Source organism: Lonchura striata, chromosome 3 (assembly GCF_050655825.1).
Source record: "Lonchura striata isolate lonStrDom1 chromosome 3, ASM5065582v1, whole genome shotgun sequence".
Classification (NCBI taxonomy): Eukaryota; Metazoa; Chordata; class Aves; order Passeriformes; family Estrildidae; genus Lonchura; species Lonchura striata.
Genome location: NC_140705.1, coordinates 78,979,443 through 78,995,168, shown reverse-complemented (window position 1 = coordinate 78,995,168; position 15,726 = coordinate 78,979,443). Strand labels below are relative to the sequence as shown.

The window sequence follows — 15,726 nt, the reverse complement described above, 5'->3', positions numbered from 1 at the left end:
AAAATACACATGTAGGTTGGTTGGAAAAAGCAGATTCATTAAACTAAATTGCTTGCATGACAGTCCCCTTCTAATGTTCTTTTCCTTCTCTCTAGCTTCCCTATGAGCTGCAGGACATGGTGAATAAGCATTTGCACAGCATGCAAGAGTCTGCAGGCCCTGGCCAAGAGGCAGCCCACACCTTGGCTCCATCTGATGTTGTGCCCACCTCAGTCATTGCCAGAGTCTTGGAAAAACCAGAATCTCTGGTTCTAAATTCAGCCAAGTCTAGCAGTGGCAGCTGTCCCATGGCTGAGGATGTCTTTGTTCATGTGGACATGAGTGGAGCCCTTCCTGATGGCTGCAGCAGTGCAGGGCAGATGGGGAAGGAGGGAGGAGATGTGGGGAAACAGCAGAATGGTGGCTGCAAGCCACAGAGCAGTGTGGAAGGGGTGCCTGAGGAGGTGCCTGCCTTTGAGAAGCTAAGCCCATACCCTACTCCCTCTCCTCCCCATCCTATGTACCCAGGGCGCAAAGTGATTGAGTTCTCTGAGGACAAGGTAAGGATCCCAAAGAACAGCCCCCTGCCCAACTGTACGTATGCTACGCGCCAGGCCATTTCCCTCAGCCTGGTACAGAGTGAAGATGAGAGCTGCGACAGGCACCGGACAGGCCCCAGCAGCCCTGCTTCAGAAGGGCACCGCTCAGTCTCCAGCTGTTCCTGTCAGCAGTCCCCCAAAGCAGCCAGGGCACACGGCTCTTCACAGAGCAGCCCATTCAGCAGCCCTCCCCAAATCCCGAGCGCCTTTGCCAGCTCTGCCAGCTCTGAGGAGGACCTGCTGGCTAACTGGCAGCGTATGTTTGTGGATAAGGCACCCCCCACCTCAGAGCGAGTGCTGATGAACCGCACGGCTTTCAGCCGTGATACGGCCCCCGAGCTCCAGAAGAGGTTCAGCCGCTCCATGCAGGAGCTGGGTAGGGCAGCCTCAGCTTACTCAGATGGTGAGGAGTCTGCACAGAGCTGCAGCTGGACTGTGAGCCGGGACTCAAGCGTGGACACAGACAGCACTGAGTCCAGAGCCCGCAGGAGCCATTTCTCCTCAGACTATGGTACAGATTTCTCCCAGGATGAAACCCAGAAGCTGTTGCTTGAAAGTGGTGGAGGCACTGCTGAGCCTGAAAGCCCCTCACCAGAAAAGCACAAGGACTATGTAGACCTTGGCTTTCCTGAGAGCCCAGCTGAGGAGAGAGAAATGCTGCTCCAGGGAAACAAGGAGAGCAGCCAAGGAGCTGTCCAAGAGGAAAGTGGAGAAGGCAGGGTCAGGCCTCATTTCAGTCGGCCGCACCGCAGCCCCAAGAGGATGGGGGTGCACCACTTGCATCGCAAAGACAGTCTGACACAAGCCCAGGAACAGGGCAACCTTCTCAGCTGAAGCAGAGCAAGAAGCAGCCATGCTTAGCAGAGCTGTGGGATGCCCCCATCAGTCCACCTGAGGGAGAAGCCTCCCTTAGTACCCTCCTCCCAGGGGAAATCTCGGAGATTTTATATTTATTCTCTTCTTTTGCTACCTGGAAGAGTTGGGATCTCCCTTCCCTGGCACCTAAGACCCTTAGTACAAGCACACACAGTGTGCAGGAGCACACCCACTGCCCCAACACACCTGCAGCTCTCTTCACAGCCTCACACTGGTGCCTGTACCAGAGCTAGTTCTTGGTACCCCTTGTCCTGGTGCCTGTGCCTCTTTTTGCTCTCATCTCCCTTCCCACTCAGGTACCTGAAGCCCTGGGTGCTCTCGTGTTGCTTCCCTGCAGCTGTTCTGCTCTCTTTTAACTTGTGCCAACAGGGCAGAGTGCCTTTGTGGTAGTGTCTGATTCCCTGGGAGCCCCAGCGGCTGTGAGTGGGGCACGAGGACTCTCCCAGCAGATGGCTGTGTGCCGTGGGGATGAGCTGGGATTGCTGCTGTCTCATTTTCCTCCTGGGTTTTGTTTTCCCCAGCCACCCACTGGGTGGGTCTCCAGAGTCTGCCTCTGCAGGTTGCTGTCGTGTGTCTCCAGGGCTGGGCTCAGCACCTGGTCCCCACTGAAGCAGTGCACAAGGGCTGGTGCTGTGGTGTGGGGCAAGGGCGCTGCCTGCTGAGGTGGTTTGGGGAAGCAGTGCCTGGTGCCACTGGGGTTTGTATTTGTGTGTCTCCTCCCTCACACCTCTTCCCCTGTTCTCTGTGCTGTTGTTTTGTTTGGACAGTGCTGATGCTTTGCTCTTGGGTGGGCTTCTTTCTTCTTTCCAAGCCTTTGGTTTTGGGGTGTATTGTTTTTTTCTTTCCCCCACCCCGCATAAACAGACACAGCTGTTGGCAGCCGGTCCGATGCCTGCACTGAGGGTGTGTTGAGGAGTCTCAGCTATCAGAGCTGCACTCCCCTCTGATCCTGGCCTCCAGCCTGCAGAAACCCCTCCAGATTTAGGAACAAGGTTTTTCCCCAGGCAAGCAAGGCATGAAGGATGCTACTGGGCTTTTCTGGGAAGGGCTTAGTGCAGGGCCAACAGGGATGCGAGGGCAGCACACTGAGGAGCTGCTCCCTGCAGATACACTACCTCATGTCTCGGCAGCAGCCCTTCATCAGGGTCTCCTTGCACCCCTTCTCTAGGGAGCTCCAGGCTCTGGTTCCACTCTGGGGCCTCCCTTCCTGGGTAGGGCTCTCTGTGTGTTTTTCCTAGCGTAGTGTGATATTGCGTGACTTTTCTTCTCAGTCTTGTGTGCTCAGTGTCTTGTTGGGGGGGGGAGGGAATGGGAGGGGTCTGTAGATGTAGGTATTTTTTTGAGAGCTTACAAAGCCCTCCTGTTTTAATTTTGTCCTGTGCTCTTATCTGTCTGGTGTTTCTTGGCTTCCATGGGAGTGCAGGGCAGAGAACAGCCCAGTCCCCCTTTAAACCTTGCGCTCAGCCTGCTGTCTGGTTTTTGAGTTGGATTTGTGTTGTTCTCCCACCCTACACCATGCAGGCTCTTCACTGAGCTGGAGGGAGAGCATTCTCTCCAGAAGGGAGCATCTGTTCATATGCTTACATCAAGATTTGCAGCCAAGAGCTGTCTGGGGGCCTGCTCCCCTCCCCAAACCTATGTCTCTGTAAAGGGCTTGCAGCTTGTAGCTGGGGCCAGCCAGGGCCTCAGCTTGAGCCTGGAGGCTCCAGGGCCAGTGAAGGGGAGCTGCAGGCCTCTCTGGCAAGCTGTGTAGATTGTTTTATGGACCCTGGGCAGAGCTGCTGCCTACACACTCACCTTGTTTCCCACCTGGAACAGTTGTAGAGTTGGATGCCACCCTCTGGTGGGCAGGTGGGACTCGGTATTTCACTGCAGTGTTTCGCTGTGCAGACAGGCTGAGAGTGGGAGCCTTCTCTGAGCCTGCAGAGTGTTTATCTCCCCTATCCCAATTGTGGAGGGGCAGGGAGTTGTCCTTGGGTTTGCTGCCATCAGTCACTCCACTGCTGCATTTCTTTTGTTCTTCTGCAGCACTGCTGAGGATTTGCATCTGCAGCAGCTGCCAGATCCTGCCTCACAGATGTCACCTGGGGTTGGCTGCTCACTGAGTGAGCTCTGAGGCTGCTGGTGGCCTGCAGTGGGGGTGGCATTGGCCCCCCAGGGCTCAGCCCCATCTCCTCTGAATCCTAGCATGCTGGTCAGTGGACAAGACTCTTGCTAAGGCAGCTGGTGCTGATGATGCTGAACAGAGCTGGCTTCTCTCTGCTTTTTGTCAAGGTACACTGAAAAGCAAAACAATGAAGTGGAGGGGCGGCAAAGGTGCATGCCCACCACCTCACCAGGCACTTGGGCTTTGCAGCATTAGGATGCTGGCAGAGGTTGAGGGGGAGTGGTGGCCTCAAGCAGCAGCGGAACACTCTCTTGCCCTGTGGGCGTTGTGTTCTGTGCACTCCTGCCCACCTCCAGCAGTATTGGCTCTTGGGCCTTGAGCCCATCTGAGTTCCACTGTCCCAACTCCAGACTGTTAATCTGTAACTAATGTGTTTTTTTCTGAGATTTTCAAACTGATGTATATTTTAAGACCAGAAATAAACTATTTTAAAAGTAGATGGCAATGGTAGAATTGTACTTTATACTGAATAAGACCCGAACCGGAATGATCCTGAGTATGTGAAGGCATAGAGCTAGCTACTCATGGTACAGTGTCCCAAGTTTTTTGAACTGTGTGTGCCACCCATTGTCTTGTCCAGGGAGAGCAATCCTGTGACCTGTAAGCTGATAATGTAAGCACCCCTCAGTGTTACTCATAAGATTCTGCTTACTCCATTTCACATATTTTGCTGGTTGTACTGGCTGATCTGCCTTGGCCCATTTCCACATTCTCATCTAGTGTAGGATATGGTGTAGCTAATCCTTTTAATAGTTTTTGGTTTTCTTGTAGTCCCAGCTTTTGGAGTCATCTGAGAGTATCATTTCACTTCAGAAACTGAGTGACATAGGACCACATAGCATACCCCCTTGCTGGGGTTCCTAAGAGGTTTATAATTCTAGATTCAGTATTTTGTGTGAGGGGATGACTGCACATACCCTAGTCAGGAAGCCCTCCAAACATGAGGCAGAGAGTTCCTGCAAGATGCGGATACAGACAATTGAAGTGTTTCCACATTGAAGGGTGATGCAGAGGTCAGAGGGCTGTGAAGAATTTTCTTCCATCTCCCAAGTCAGGTTCCCTGTGCCTTTCTGAGCTGGCTGCATGCAAGGCTAACACCAGAAAGAGTGTCTTGTTTCTTTGTCCCCATAATTAATTATTTTATTCCTTGTTCCCTTGAGTAGCAGCTGCTACCACAATTTAATCTTCTAGCCTAATGTGAGCCTTGAAACACGATCTTCCTTGTCAGCAAGGGACGCTTGGTAAAGCGCAGGCAGCGCAACCCACGGTGCTGGTGCGGGCTGAAGCCTCCACCAGGGTGTGCACGGCTGGTGTCAAGCTCCCTGCAGAGCTGGATTACCCCAGCGCGCTTCCTCCTGGCCCGAGGGAGGGCCCAGGGGACAAAAAAATCGGGCTGGCACCGACCTGTCCCCGGCGCCGGGATCGAGTCGGGAGCGCGGGCGAGCCGGGGAGGCAGCGGGCGAGCGGCTCGCGCCCCCTGCCGGCGCTCCGGGCCCACAGCGCCGGCACCTCCCGGCCCCGCCGGCACCTCCCGGCCCCGCCGGCACCTCCCGGCCCCGCCGGCACCTCCCGGCCCCGCCGGCACCTCCCGGCCCCGCCGGCACCTCCCGGCCCCGCCGGCACCTCCCGGCCCCGCCGGCACCTCCCGGCCCCGCCGGCACCTCCCGGCCCCACAGCGCCGGCACCTCCCGGCCCCGCCGGCACCTCCCGGCCCCACAGCGCCGGCACCTCCCGGCCCCGCCGGCACCTCCCGGCCCCACAGCGCCGGCACCTCCCGGCCCCGCCGGCACCTCCCGGCCCCACAGCGCCGGCACCTCCCGGCCCCGCCGGCACCTCCCGGCCCCGCCGGCACCTCCCGGCCCCGCCGGCACCTCCCGGCCCCGCCGGCACCTCCCGGCCCCACAGCGCCGGCACCTCCCGGCCCCGCCGGCACCTCCCGGCCCCGCCGGCACCTCCCGGCCCCACAGCGCCGGCACCTCCCGGCCCCACAGCGCCGGCACCTCCCGGCCCCACAGCGCCGGCACCTCCCGGCCCCGCCGGCACCTCCCGGCCCCGCCGGCACCTCCCGGCCCCACAGCACCGGCACCTCCCGGCCCCGCCGGCACCTCCCGGGCCCACAGCGCCGGCACCTCCCGGCCCCACAGCGCCGGCACCTCCCGGCCCCGCCGGCACCTCCCGGCCCCGCCGGCACCTCCCGGCCCCGCCGGCACCTCCCGGCCCCGCCGGCACCTCCCGGCCCCGCCGGCACCTCGCGGGGTCGCACAGTGGCGGAGGCGGACGCTGCCGAGTGGTGCCACCATAGCTGTGACCTTTATAAAAGTCTCATCGCGACAGCAGTACAAGCGATAGAAAGGACATCTCTTAGGCGCATCTGAATAAATACAGCCCGCGCCCTGCGGGCGCAGCCGGGCGTGGGGGTGGCAGGCGGCGTGAGCTACACATGCGGCGACAGGGACAATCACAAGCGGCCGACGAGGCGTGTGAGGACACAGACGTGTGTAGAGATTCGCTTGGAGCAGGCTCCTGCGCTCGAAGCCGAGGGAGGCATCGACAGGAGGTGAGATGTGTGAGAAGAGGGCTGGGCAGCCCAGCGGAGGCTAGGGCTGGCAGGTGCACGGGGCTCTCTCGGCAGAAGCAGGCAGGGTAGCCCAGCTACATTTCTGTTTCTGCTAAGAGGCTGTCACCGAGGCCTGATGTCATCAGGACCATCTGGGAGCTGGAATCTGCGTGGAGAGAGGGAGAGAACCATGAGCCATCCGGGCTGCCAGAGAGTGCAGGGGCTGTACTGCAGATCCAGAGGTGAGGATGAGGAATTAAAACACAGCAAGGCAGGAAGAAAACTGCTGAAAGATGTGTAGGAACTAGGTAGGAACTAGGCCTGCTCTGGCTTCACAGCAGAACAGAACCAATTTTTGTGAAGGATGAGAAAGCAGAGAGAGCAGCAAAACGCCAGAGGAACATCAGGTCTGAGTACCCCTGACATGCAGGGGGTGCATGACCCAGCCCTGCACAGGCCTTGAAATCTACACTCATCAAGTGTTTTTCAGCTGAGAGACAGTGTCCAGGTGGGGCAGCCTTCAGGCTGCAAGCCAACCAACACCACACAGGGTGGTGGTATTGCCTTCCCAAGAGCAGGGAATGCTGTGGGCAGTCAGCCATGTTACAGCAGCAGAGGCCTGGAAATAGTGACTTTCTGCACTGCATGAATGGAGGGTTTGTGCAGCTCTCCCCTGCCTGCCTCGGGGAGGTGAGAGCAGCTTGCTGGCTCTGCCATGGCTCAGCGCCACAGCCAGGAACACTGCAACTCTCCCCACAGCAAGTGAATCAACTGCAAGGAGAATGGGCCTGCATAGCAAGTAAGAAACTTAGCAGGGTACCAGTTTCCCATCCAGAAGCCTTTTGAAACTGAAAAAAAACCTGTTTTTTCCTGGGTGGGAGGGAGGAGATCTCTAGTGGCAGCCCTGCACATTCAAAACTACTGCAGGGGAATCTCTATTTCAGGAATCAATTTCTGGAAGCTAAATCCAAAAGTTGGCCAAACTGTCACTGAATTATTTTTATGGGTTTAACAGATGACGATTCAGATGTTTTGAGGCTTTGGGAGGATTGGTTGTGCGTGTCTGCTGGTAGTCTGATATGAGAATTGTGAGGGGTGAAGGACAAATGAAGGTAAAAAAAAGCAAACCCCCAAACCACTTGGATCACAAGGTAGGCATGACAAAATACAATATCATATATGCAAGCTACACAGAACAGGCTACTGCTATCTCTGTAACACACCTTTTTTTCATTATAAGCAACAGACAGACAGTGGCACCTGGCTAACCCTTCATATGTTTGGGACATAGAGCTAGGAACAGCTGATGCTGTGTGGATTGCAAAGAGGTTCTGGAAACAGTGAGGAATGACACAAGTTTTGGCTAGGATATCTGGCAAAGGCTTCCAAGATCTTTAATATTCCTGCCCTTGAGTTTTAAGACTTTCAGATTTTGTTCCTGCAGCATCAGGAAAAATGTCTCAGAGGTACCATTTCTACTCTTTGCAGCAGCTGCATTGTCCTTGGAGGCTGCCTTTCCAAGAGAGGCACAGCCCAATGCTGTTTAACATGAAGGTCACACCTGGAGGCGTATGTATTCCATGTAGGTTGTATGTATTCCAGTTCATGGGGAAAAGGGACAGGCACATTCAGCAGCCCCACTGCAAGAGGCCAGTGGCACTGCAAACACCCAAGACACCCCAGGAGCCCCTCAGCTCCTGCCCCCCAGCCCAGCTCCCAGAGCTCTTACTGTTCTGGCAGATCCAGGGGTTCTTCTCCCTGGCTGTGACTTCATGGACCTCTGTCTCCTCCTCTTCCTCGCCCTCTGAGAGAAGATCAGAGATCTGCTGCTGCAGCTCAGGACTAATGTTGTTCTCTGCCAGGATGAGTGTTCGTAGGGCTGTGGGGTAATTCTCTACCATGTCCAGCAAGGTCTGGGGGGAGAGTAAGATAAACAGGCTGACAAGCATCTCAAGGACTGAGCAGAAAGTGTCAGTGCTTTGTCTCCCTGTGAACTCCAGCCCTCCTCCCCTTATTCCTGCCTTCCCTTGACCTCTCTTCATTATGGTTTATGAGAGACTGAGAACTTCCCATCTTCCTGTGGGAAGAGCCAAGTTTGGATTTTCTCCCTCTGTCTAAAGAAAGGAGTGCTCTACACTGTTGCTGTTACATATCCAGGTCCATTCCCTCTTACCACTAGAAGCTGGAGATCTGAGAGTCTGTGCAACTGAGCCTTGGCCTGTCCACAGAGATTTAGTTCTGATTCTCAGTCAAAAATCCAACCTCATTTCTTCCAAGAAAACAGCCACAGAAAAGCAAGAACCCCCCTGGGTGCAGGGAGGGAAGGGGATGCATGTGCTCTCCAGTGTGTGGTTGGAGGCAGGTGTGAGTCCTGGGGCCTCTGCAGACACCCCAGACCTGGGCCCTTGAGGTGTCTGTGATGCTGTAGAGGAACTGTGGGCTCCCATACCTGAGCTGACTGATTGGTAAGTCCTGTTCCCTCCAAGTCCAGCACTTCGAGGGTTCGACTGGAGGCCACAGCGACAGCGAGCATCCCGGCTACCTGGTCACCTGTGGGAGGAGCAAACCAGGGCTGTCAGCAGTGCCTGCCTTCCCTCATGTAATGCCACATGCCCTCATGTGCCTGAAGCTGTCGTGGGAACATCCTCTGAGTATATCTGCCTTCAGACAGCCTTCCAAATCTGTTGCCTCATGGTGGAAAAAATAGCTGTTAACTGAGAAAAGAGACAAGGAAAAGGTGCACCAATTTGTGATTATGGGAGCAGTCACTGATTATCGAGGGAACACAAAGGAACACTGTGAGATTGGTTTTATTCCCCAAAGAACCATATCTTCCCAAATCTCCTTCCTACTCAAGGAGGTAAGAGCCTTTTAACAGTCCCAGGGCATCCCAGACACAGAATAGCAGCTGAATACTTCAGTCTAGGGAAAGACTGGAGTCAGAGGACTCTGCACCAGCTGGCTGACTGCCTCCCTGGGAAGGGGGTAGACTTTGATGGGGGATGCCACAGGATGAGGAGCATTGAAGATTTATGTTGGTGAAGAGAGGACTCCACTCTGTCGAGTGTCAAAATGCCATACAACTGAGACACCTTCTCTTGGAACAAAACCCAGACTGCTGTCAAGTAACACGTGGGGCTTTTCCTGTCCAAAAGGAGATACCTGGTCAGAGAAGAGGGCCTGGGGGAGGCTCTGCTGGCAGACAGGTTGAGGAGGGGAGTGTCATCCTGATGCTCAGGCATGGCCCAATCTCCTCCTCACCACCTTGCAGCAGAGCAGGAGAGAGTTTGTTTCTATGGCAACGAGTGCCAGGCTCTCCTCCTCCTCCTCCCTGCTCCTCCAGGAAGATGAAGGGGGGAGCACGGGGACATACTGCATCTGCCAAGCCAGCTTCAACGTTCAGGGCTTCAGGAGAAAGGGAGACATGGAGGGTCAAACGTGATGACAAAGGCAATGGAGTGGGCAAGGTACAGCCTCCTCTCTGCACCTCCCTGCAGGGCATGTGGCCACCTCACAAAAGCAGAGCAGTGAGGGTGGCTTCTCCTACAGCTGAAGGTGCCTGGCAGGGTGAACTTGCTGCTGGGGAACAGAGGGCACCTATGCAAGGAACTGCCCCATCCTGCTGCTGAAGCTCTACCACCTTTCCAGAGCTTGGTCCCTGGCCACCCACTGGTGCAAATCACACAAACACAGAGGAAGGAGTGCTCCTCCTCCCCAGCCCCCAGCTTACCTAGGGGGTTGTAGTCCAGGTTCAGCACACGGAGCTGTGAACTGTGAGCCACTGCAATGGCTAGGCGTCCCCAGCCTTTACTTGTGATGCCTGGGTTGGCGCTCAGTGTTAGCTCTTTGAGGCCTGGAGAAGAGAGAGAAGCCAAACCAGAGCCTTAGGGTCCCCAGAGCAGTCACAGAACTTGTTCAGCTCACCAGAACACCTTTGGGTTGTGTCCCCTGTACTCTGTAGGACTTAAGGGCTTGGTTTGCTCTGACAACTGTCATCACATATTTCAGTGATCAGTGAAATGTTTCACTGCCTTCAGCTGCAGCCCTTCATTTAATCATGCTGCAACTGCCTCATTTATCTGCTCTCCCAACCTGAGTCCTGCTTACCCTAAACAGCAAACTCAATGGAAACTAAGGGGTGTGTGAGACAACTGACTGGGCAAAGAAGGTGACATGAAGTGACAGGCTGGAGAGAGGATAACAGGGACAGTAGGCTCTGAAGCCTGCACCTGAGAGGGGTGCCCAGCAGAGATAACAGCATCGGTGGCATTGTGCTCACACAGAAGAAGGAGGTGCTGGGAAAAGGTGGAAAGCACTTTGAGAGTCAGAAGAAAGGAGTGGTATTACCTCAGCACATGCCAGCTCTCAGCTTGAATAAGTCACTGGCCTCACACCACCAAAGATCATTCCCTGCAAAGACCTGAGTCTTGGCATGAAGTCTGTCACTATGCAACTACATGCTCATGGAGTGCACCCGCGGGCAGGGACAACTCCCAGGCACTGATAATAAAGCTAAGTGCTCAGATAGGGGCACACAATATATTTATCTATAGTGATTATCAACACAAAAATGCAAAACAATAAATTCTAAGTTCAAGCTGTCTTCTCCTCCAGTTTCAATGCTGCTGACATGAACCAGAAGCAACCTGTTAGTCCCTGAGCTCCAAACTGCTAGCAGGATAGATCAGTAGTAGAAAGCCCAAACCTGCCAAAGGGAATCACTCATCTATTGCTTGGCTTATCTGCTTTTCTTAAGTTAGGGGAAATAAATCCTTAGCCCTGGCAAACCACAGAGCCTGCCTCCTCCAGGGCTGAGGATTTAGTGCTGCATACATCTGATCTATGTGAAAGCTCCACCAGTCACTGAGCAGCCCACAGCCCCTGGTGCTTACCAGACTTGGCCCCGTCAGGCGGCAGGAGCCCACAGATAAGGTTGATGCCTTCATCACCCAGCATGCAGTCTCCTAGATCCAGAGCCACCAGCGAAGGGTGGATGGAGAGAGCAGGGTTGAGTAGGGCCAAGCCTGCATCTGTCAAGGGACTCCCATGGAGGCTGTGCAGGCAAAAGGGAAAATTACTACGGAGCCTTCTTCCTGAGGGCTAACTAACCTGACAGGGAGGAAGAAGCAGCCAATTGAGGTGAATGACAAATACTAACCCCAAGTGGGCAAAAAGCTTTGGGAAGCCTCTGTCGCTAGGGTCGGCTGGCCGCTACGGTGGCCATTCTCTCCCGGCCGGGACGAGGCGTGCAGGGAATGCCAGCGTTGAAGGGGCAGCCCCACCACCGGGGCTGGAAGACCGAGACGGAGAGGCAGGGCCGTGCCCAGCCGGCGGGGGCAGAGGTGGCTCCCTCCCAGCCAGGTGATGGGCAGGGGTTTATCCTCTGCAGCATCAAGGGCATTTTCCCTCCGACAAGACTCAAATTCAGGGACTGGCCCAGAGCTGAGAGTCCTCCATAAGAGCCGTCCCCGCCCGGGAGAGGACCGGGACCCCCTCGGCAGCCCCCCGCCGCACTGTACTCACAAGAGGGACTGAACGGAGCGGTTCGTCTTCAGGGCCTCGGCCAGCTGCTTGACGCGGTTGATATTGGAGACGATGCCCAGGTTGAGGTTGAGCTGAGCGAGGGAGCGGGACTCGGCCACCCCGCGGCAGACGTGCCCGAAGTCCCGCTCGGAGAGCTGGCAGCCCCGCAGCGACAGCAGCCGCACCGAATTCTCCCGCAGGCTCTCGCAGATGTCCCGGATCTCCGCCCCCGACAGCGTCTCCCCGGAGATCTGGATAGACCCCGGCAGCATCTTCCCCCGGCTGGGAGCGCCGCCGATCCCGGGGCCGCGCAGCCCGGGAGCCGGGGGAGAGCCGCGCTGCGCGCCGGGGCGGGCGCCGCCGCCGCTGCCGGGCAGTCCCGGCCCGGCCCACCGCGGCCCCGGGGGCGGCCCCGCACTGCCTCACCGGCGGTGGCCGGGCCGCCCCGCTCCGCCCGGCGGGGCAGTGTGACCCAGGGCAGCCATCGGCGGGGGCTGATCCGCACCGGGCCGCAGGGTCGCGCCGCCCCGCAGCGGCGGGCGGGGGCCGGGCAGTCCCGCGGGTCCCCGCCCCGCTCCGCCCGCACCTGCCGGGCCGCCCCGCCTCCTCCCGGCCGCCGCTCCGAGCCCTCCTCCCGCCCGGCCAGCGCCTCCCCGCGCAACGGAGCGGGCGGGGAGGGGGGTCCGGCAGACTTCATCTCACCCCGGCATCCCGCCCGGCATCCCGGGCCCCGACGCCGCTCAAAGCCCGCCAGGGGCGACGGCAGCGCCCGCTGGCACCAGCCCACTGCCCTGAGGAGGTGCGGGGCCAGGGCCGGCCGGGTTGAGTCCCAGCCACTGGGGGTGATGGAAGCACCTGGGAAAGGCTCTCCATGCCAGCCCTGCTCCCCACCTGGCGAAAGGGGCCCCAGCCATTGGGCCATGGTGCACTCTGAGTGCTTGGTCTGAGAAACTGTGGTGTTCCAAGGCTTCAGTGGCGTTTAATACTTAAACTCGCTAAGCCTGAATCCTCGACCCATGACTTAGTGGCGAGGTCAGTCTGATCTGCTCCTCACGGCCCAGAGTGTGCAAGAGCCAGTGCTTGGAGGTGGAAGTTGGAGGGCTGGGGAAGGGCCACAATGTTCCTTATCCCCGACTACACAGCCTCTGCCCTCAGCCTGACCTGAGGTATGTAGGGCACACCCCACCTCCTGCTATCACAGGTATGGATCACAGGGATCTGTCCACTCTCTCCCCATTGAGTAATTCTGTTCTTGGAGAGAAATAGGAAGCAGGGCCCCTGCGTTTTCAACTTCACTGAGCTGAAAAAGGAAGGCAGTGATGTGGAAATTAGGTTAAACCGCCTAAGTAGGCAGCTTTCTGCACGTAACTAATCTGGCTGCTGCATATAGCAGTGCTCAAATGAGTTTCAGCCCAGTGGGTAACACTGAGACAAAACCAGGCTCCTCTGCTTGATTTGCAGGCCAGGGCTCCAGAGAGTGGATGGAAAGTGAAGAGAAAAATAGGGTGTGGAGGTAGATATGGAGTACTTCTCCACTGAAATGGAGGAGCAGATCACCTGAGCTGAGGATGCATATTAGGTCCTGGACAAGGTTAGAGAAGCAACAGCTTTAAGACTTTGGTTTAAACTCTCAGTGTGGGTATCACCATGCCCTTTAATCCATTACTGTTCTCTAGAGTACCTACACACCCTCCTCTTTCTTTCCCTGTTGCAGAGATGCATGACCTTGATACTGCTCCTGCAAGAGCAGTCTACAGAAAGAACAGACTACTGGCCTCGCAATTCATCTGTGCTGCAATATGAGCAGCAGCTGCAAGCATCCAGTTGTGGTAGAGCTGTGGTACTATGGCTTTCAGAAAAGGAGCAGCTCATGTCTAAGGTCACATTAAAAAACCCAGGTGAGAATCTGATCCTACATACTGCAAAATGGTGAGAAGGCTGGTTTTCAGAGTTATAGGCAGGGGGTAGCCAAGAAAATCCCAGCTGCTGCTACTGCATACAGGTCAACTAGAAGGCTACACTCAGACTCACTTCTCAATTACCTCCAGGCACTACTCAACCCATGCTTTTTTAAGCAGACTATTATTAGAGAGGTGCTTGGAGGAGAGCCCTTGGGACATGTCCCACTTCTATTGACAGCAGCAGTTTCAAAACACTGAAGATGCCCTAGTGCCTCATCACTACCTGTTGTCAGGAGCCAGAGCACATTGAGGAGACAAGTATCCCACCTACTTTATGCTCAATTAATTGAGAAAGTGGCACGGGGCCTAATGGTCCAAAGCTTTGGCTCACCAAACCAATGCAGGGCTATGCAGAGGGGACTTTGGCAATGCCCAGCAGGTATGAGGAAGGTCATTTATTGTTTACCTGCTGGGGGCAGAAAGAGTGATGCCATTGAGAGTTAACACATAAATAGAGAAAAATACTGGATGAACAGCAACTACAGTGAGAGTAGACCCAGGAAAGGAAACAAATGAGAGAAGAAAGAGCCTACCTGTAACCCAAAATCACAACTAAGGTGACCATTACTGCAACAAGGATAGACTGTAAGAAGAGCTGGACTCTCAGGTACTGCACAGAAGAGGAGGAGATCATAGATGCTTTAATATTCATTTTCAGCTTTAATATACAGCTTTCTAATCTGACAGCTTTATATGTTTGTTCCATATTTAATAAAGGGGGGCACAGAGCTACCTTTACGCAAAAGGGGGAAGAGGTGAGTGGGTTATTTCAGATTTGCTGCAAGGGAGAACGGCAAAAATGATCTGAGATTTGCTGAAAGACCTGCAGCAAGAAACAAAGAGATAGTATTGCACGATAGGGTTGTAAGGCTTGTTCTGGCAACTAGAAGACTTGAGTAAGCATTGAGATGCCCTCCCACAAGGACTTCATTAAGCCTGCATGCTCAGCATGCTCCCTGGAACTGCAGCATGCATGCATTTCTCTGAAAAAACATGTCCTTCTCTGTCAGTGAAAGGCAATGCTGAAGCTCTCAGCTGAGTACTGAATTTCTGGCAGTAAAGAACAGTTCAGCTTCCAGCTGCTGCTGCACAAAGAATTAATCAGGGCCAAAGAACTGGAGCAGAGCAAGCCCCACAGATTCCAAGAGGGTGGTTGGCTGTCACCCTGATCATGTCTCCAGCTGACACAACACATAAGCTTCTCTAAGCTTCTCAGGGGAAGCATGAGGAGTTCCCTCACTGCTCTCCTCTGTACTTTGAGTGAAAACACAGGGCACAGCTTCACCCCTCTGGTTCAGCTGAGTGGCTCAGTGCAGGAGGGAGCACCGATGTTCTCCAATTATGTCATAAGATTAGCAATGGTCCAAGCTTTATGCAGAAAGATTTTTTCCTCTCAGCTGAACTTACTCCAGTGACAATTGTGTCTTTCTCCTTTCCTCCCCCTCTGCCAGTACTTCCAGAGTTTGCACCAAGAGAAATAGATCAATTCTAGGCTGCCAGGGCAAGAACTTGGAATTCGAAACAAACCTCCCATGGAGATAGAAAGAGGGAAATACCAGAAGCAGCATTACAAACTAACACTTCCATTTTGTCAAGTTTTGAAGTAATAGAAATTCTAGGAGCTTAAAGTGGTTCAATTGATCCAAAAACCCCCATGGAAACTACTAGCCAAAATAATTAACAATTCCCCCAAGTAGCTTGCTCTGAGTGCTGTTCTTCAGCCAAAATGTTTCCCAAGGAAGAGGGTCAGGAGGGGAGAAGAGAGTGAGGGAACCTGTCTGTTATGCATGCGATTGTTAGCAGTGCAGTGAAGCTTTCTGCTCTTGAAAGGGGAACAAATTATGAATGTGGGAATAAGCAAATAGTGAAAAGTAGGTCTGTGACTGAAAATAATCAAGTCCTGTCCAGTGACATTTTTTTTCTACTGAAGCAGTTGAGAACCGTGACTACAGTAGCTGGCACTATCTTCCTCTCTTTCATTGCACCTTGGCACTAGTCTGAGTGCTACTACAGCTGCATCCTCTCCCATTAATATAAACAAGGGACCAAAGAGGGCAGTTCTGA

At 55.0% G+C, this 15,726-nt stretch overlaps 2 protein-coding genes across 11 annotated transcripts in view; one reads left to right on the top strand and one right to left on the bottom strand.

Moving 5' to 3' along the window:
• The window catches only part of TJAP1 (tight junction associated protein 1), a 40,298-nt gene extending 36,240 nt beyond the window's left edge, over window positions 1–4,058 (top strand). For 9 of the 10 annotated variants that reach the window (XM_085576903.1, XM_021544115.3, XM_085576902.1 and 6 more), the window contains one exon: window positions 96–4,058. In XM_085576903.1, the coding sequence (XP_085433029.1) occupies window positions 96–1,412 (1,317 nt within the window). In that variant the 3' untranslated portion in view covers window positions 1,413–4,058. The remainder of the gene's footprint in view (window positions 1–95) is intronic. The other variant, XM_085576907.1, reaches the window with a different exon arrangement.
• Window positions 4,059–5,902: 1,844 nt separating this feature from the next.
• LRRC73 (leucine rich repeat containing 73) lies at window positions 5,903–12,067 on the bottom strand. Its single transcript, XM_021544117.3, has 6 exons — window positions 11,702–12,067; window positions 11,071–11,231; window positions 9,909–10,031; window positions 8,628–8,728; window positions 7,908–8,091; window positions 5,903–6,344 (listed from the first exon to the last, which is right to left on the bottom strand). Exons 1-6 carry the CDS (start codon window positions 11,971–11,973, stop codon window positions 6,274–6,276), a joined length of 912 nt encoding a protein of 303 aa, XP_021399792.1. The 5' UTR covers window positions 11,974–12,067; the 3' UTR covers window positions 5,903–6,273.
• Window positions 12,068–15,726: the final 3,659 nt, after the last annotated feature.

Excerpts from the sequence above, each read along its gene's own strand:
- LRRC73 (XM_021544117.3), bottom strand. The coding sequence starts at position 11,973 with ATGCTGCCGGGGTCTATCCAGATCTCCGGGGAGACGCTGTCGGGGGCG. Across the intron at positions 8,729-9,908 it reads CCTGGACTACAACCCCCTAG|GTGACCAGGTAGCCGGGATG; the intron begins GTAAGCTGGGGG and ends CTCCTCCCACAG. Across the intron at positions 8,092-8,627 it reads TTACCAATCAGTCAGCTCAG|ACCTTGCTGGACATGGTAGA; the intron begins GTATGGGAGCCC and ends CTCTCCCCCCAG.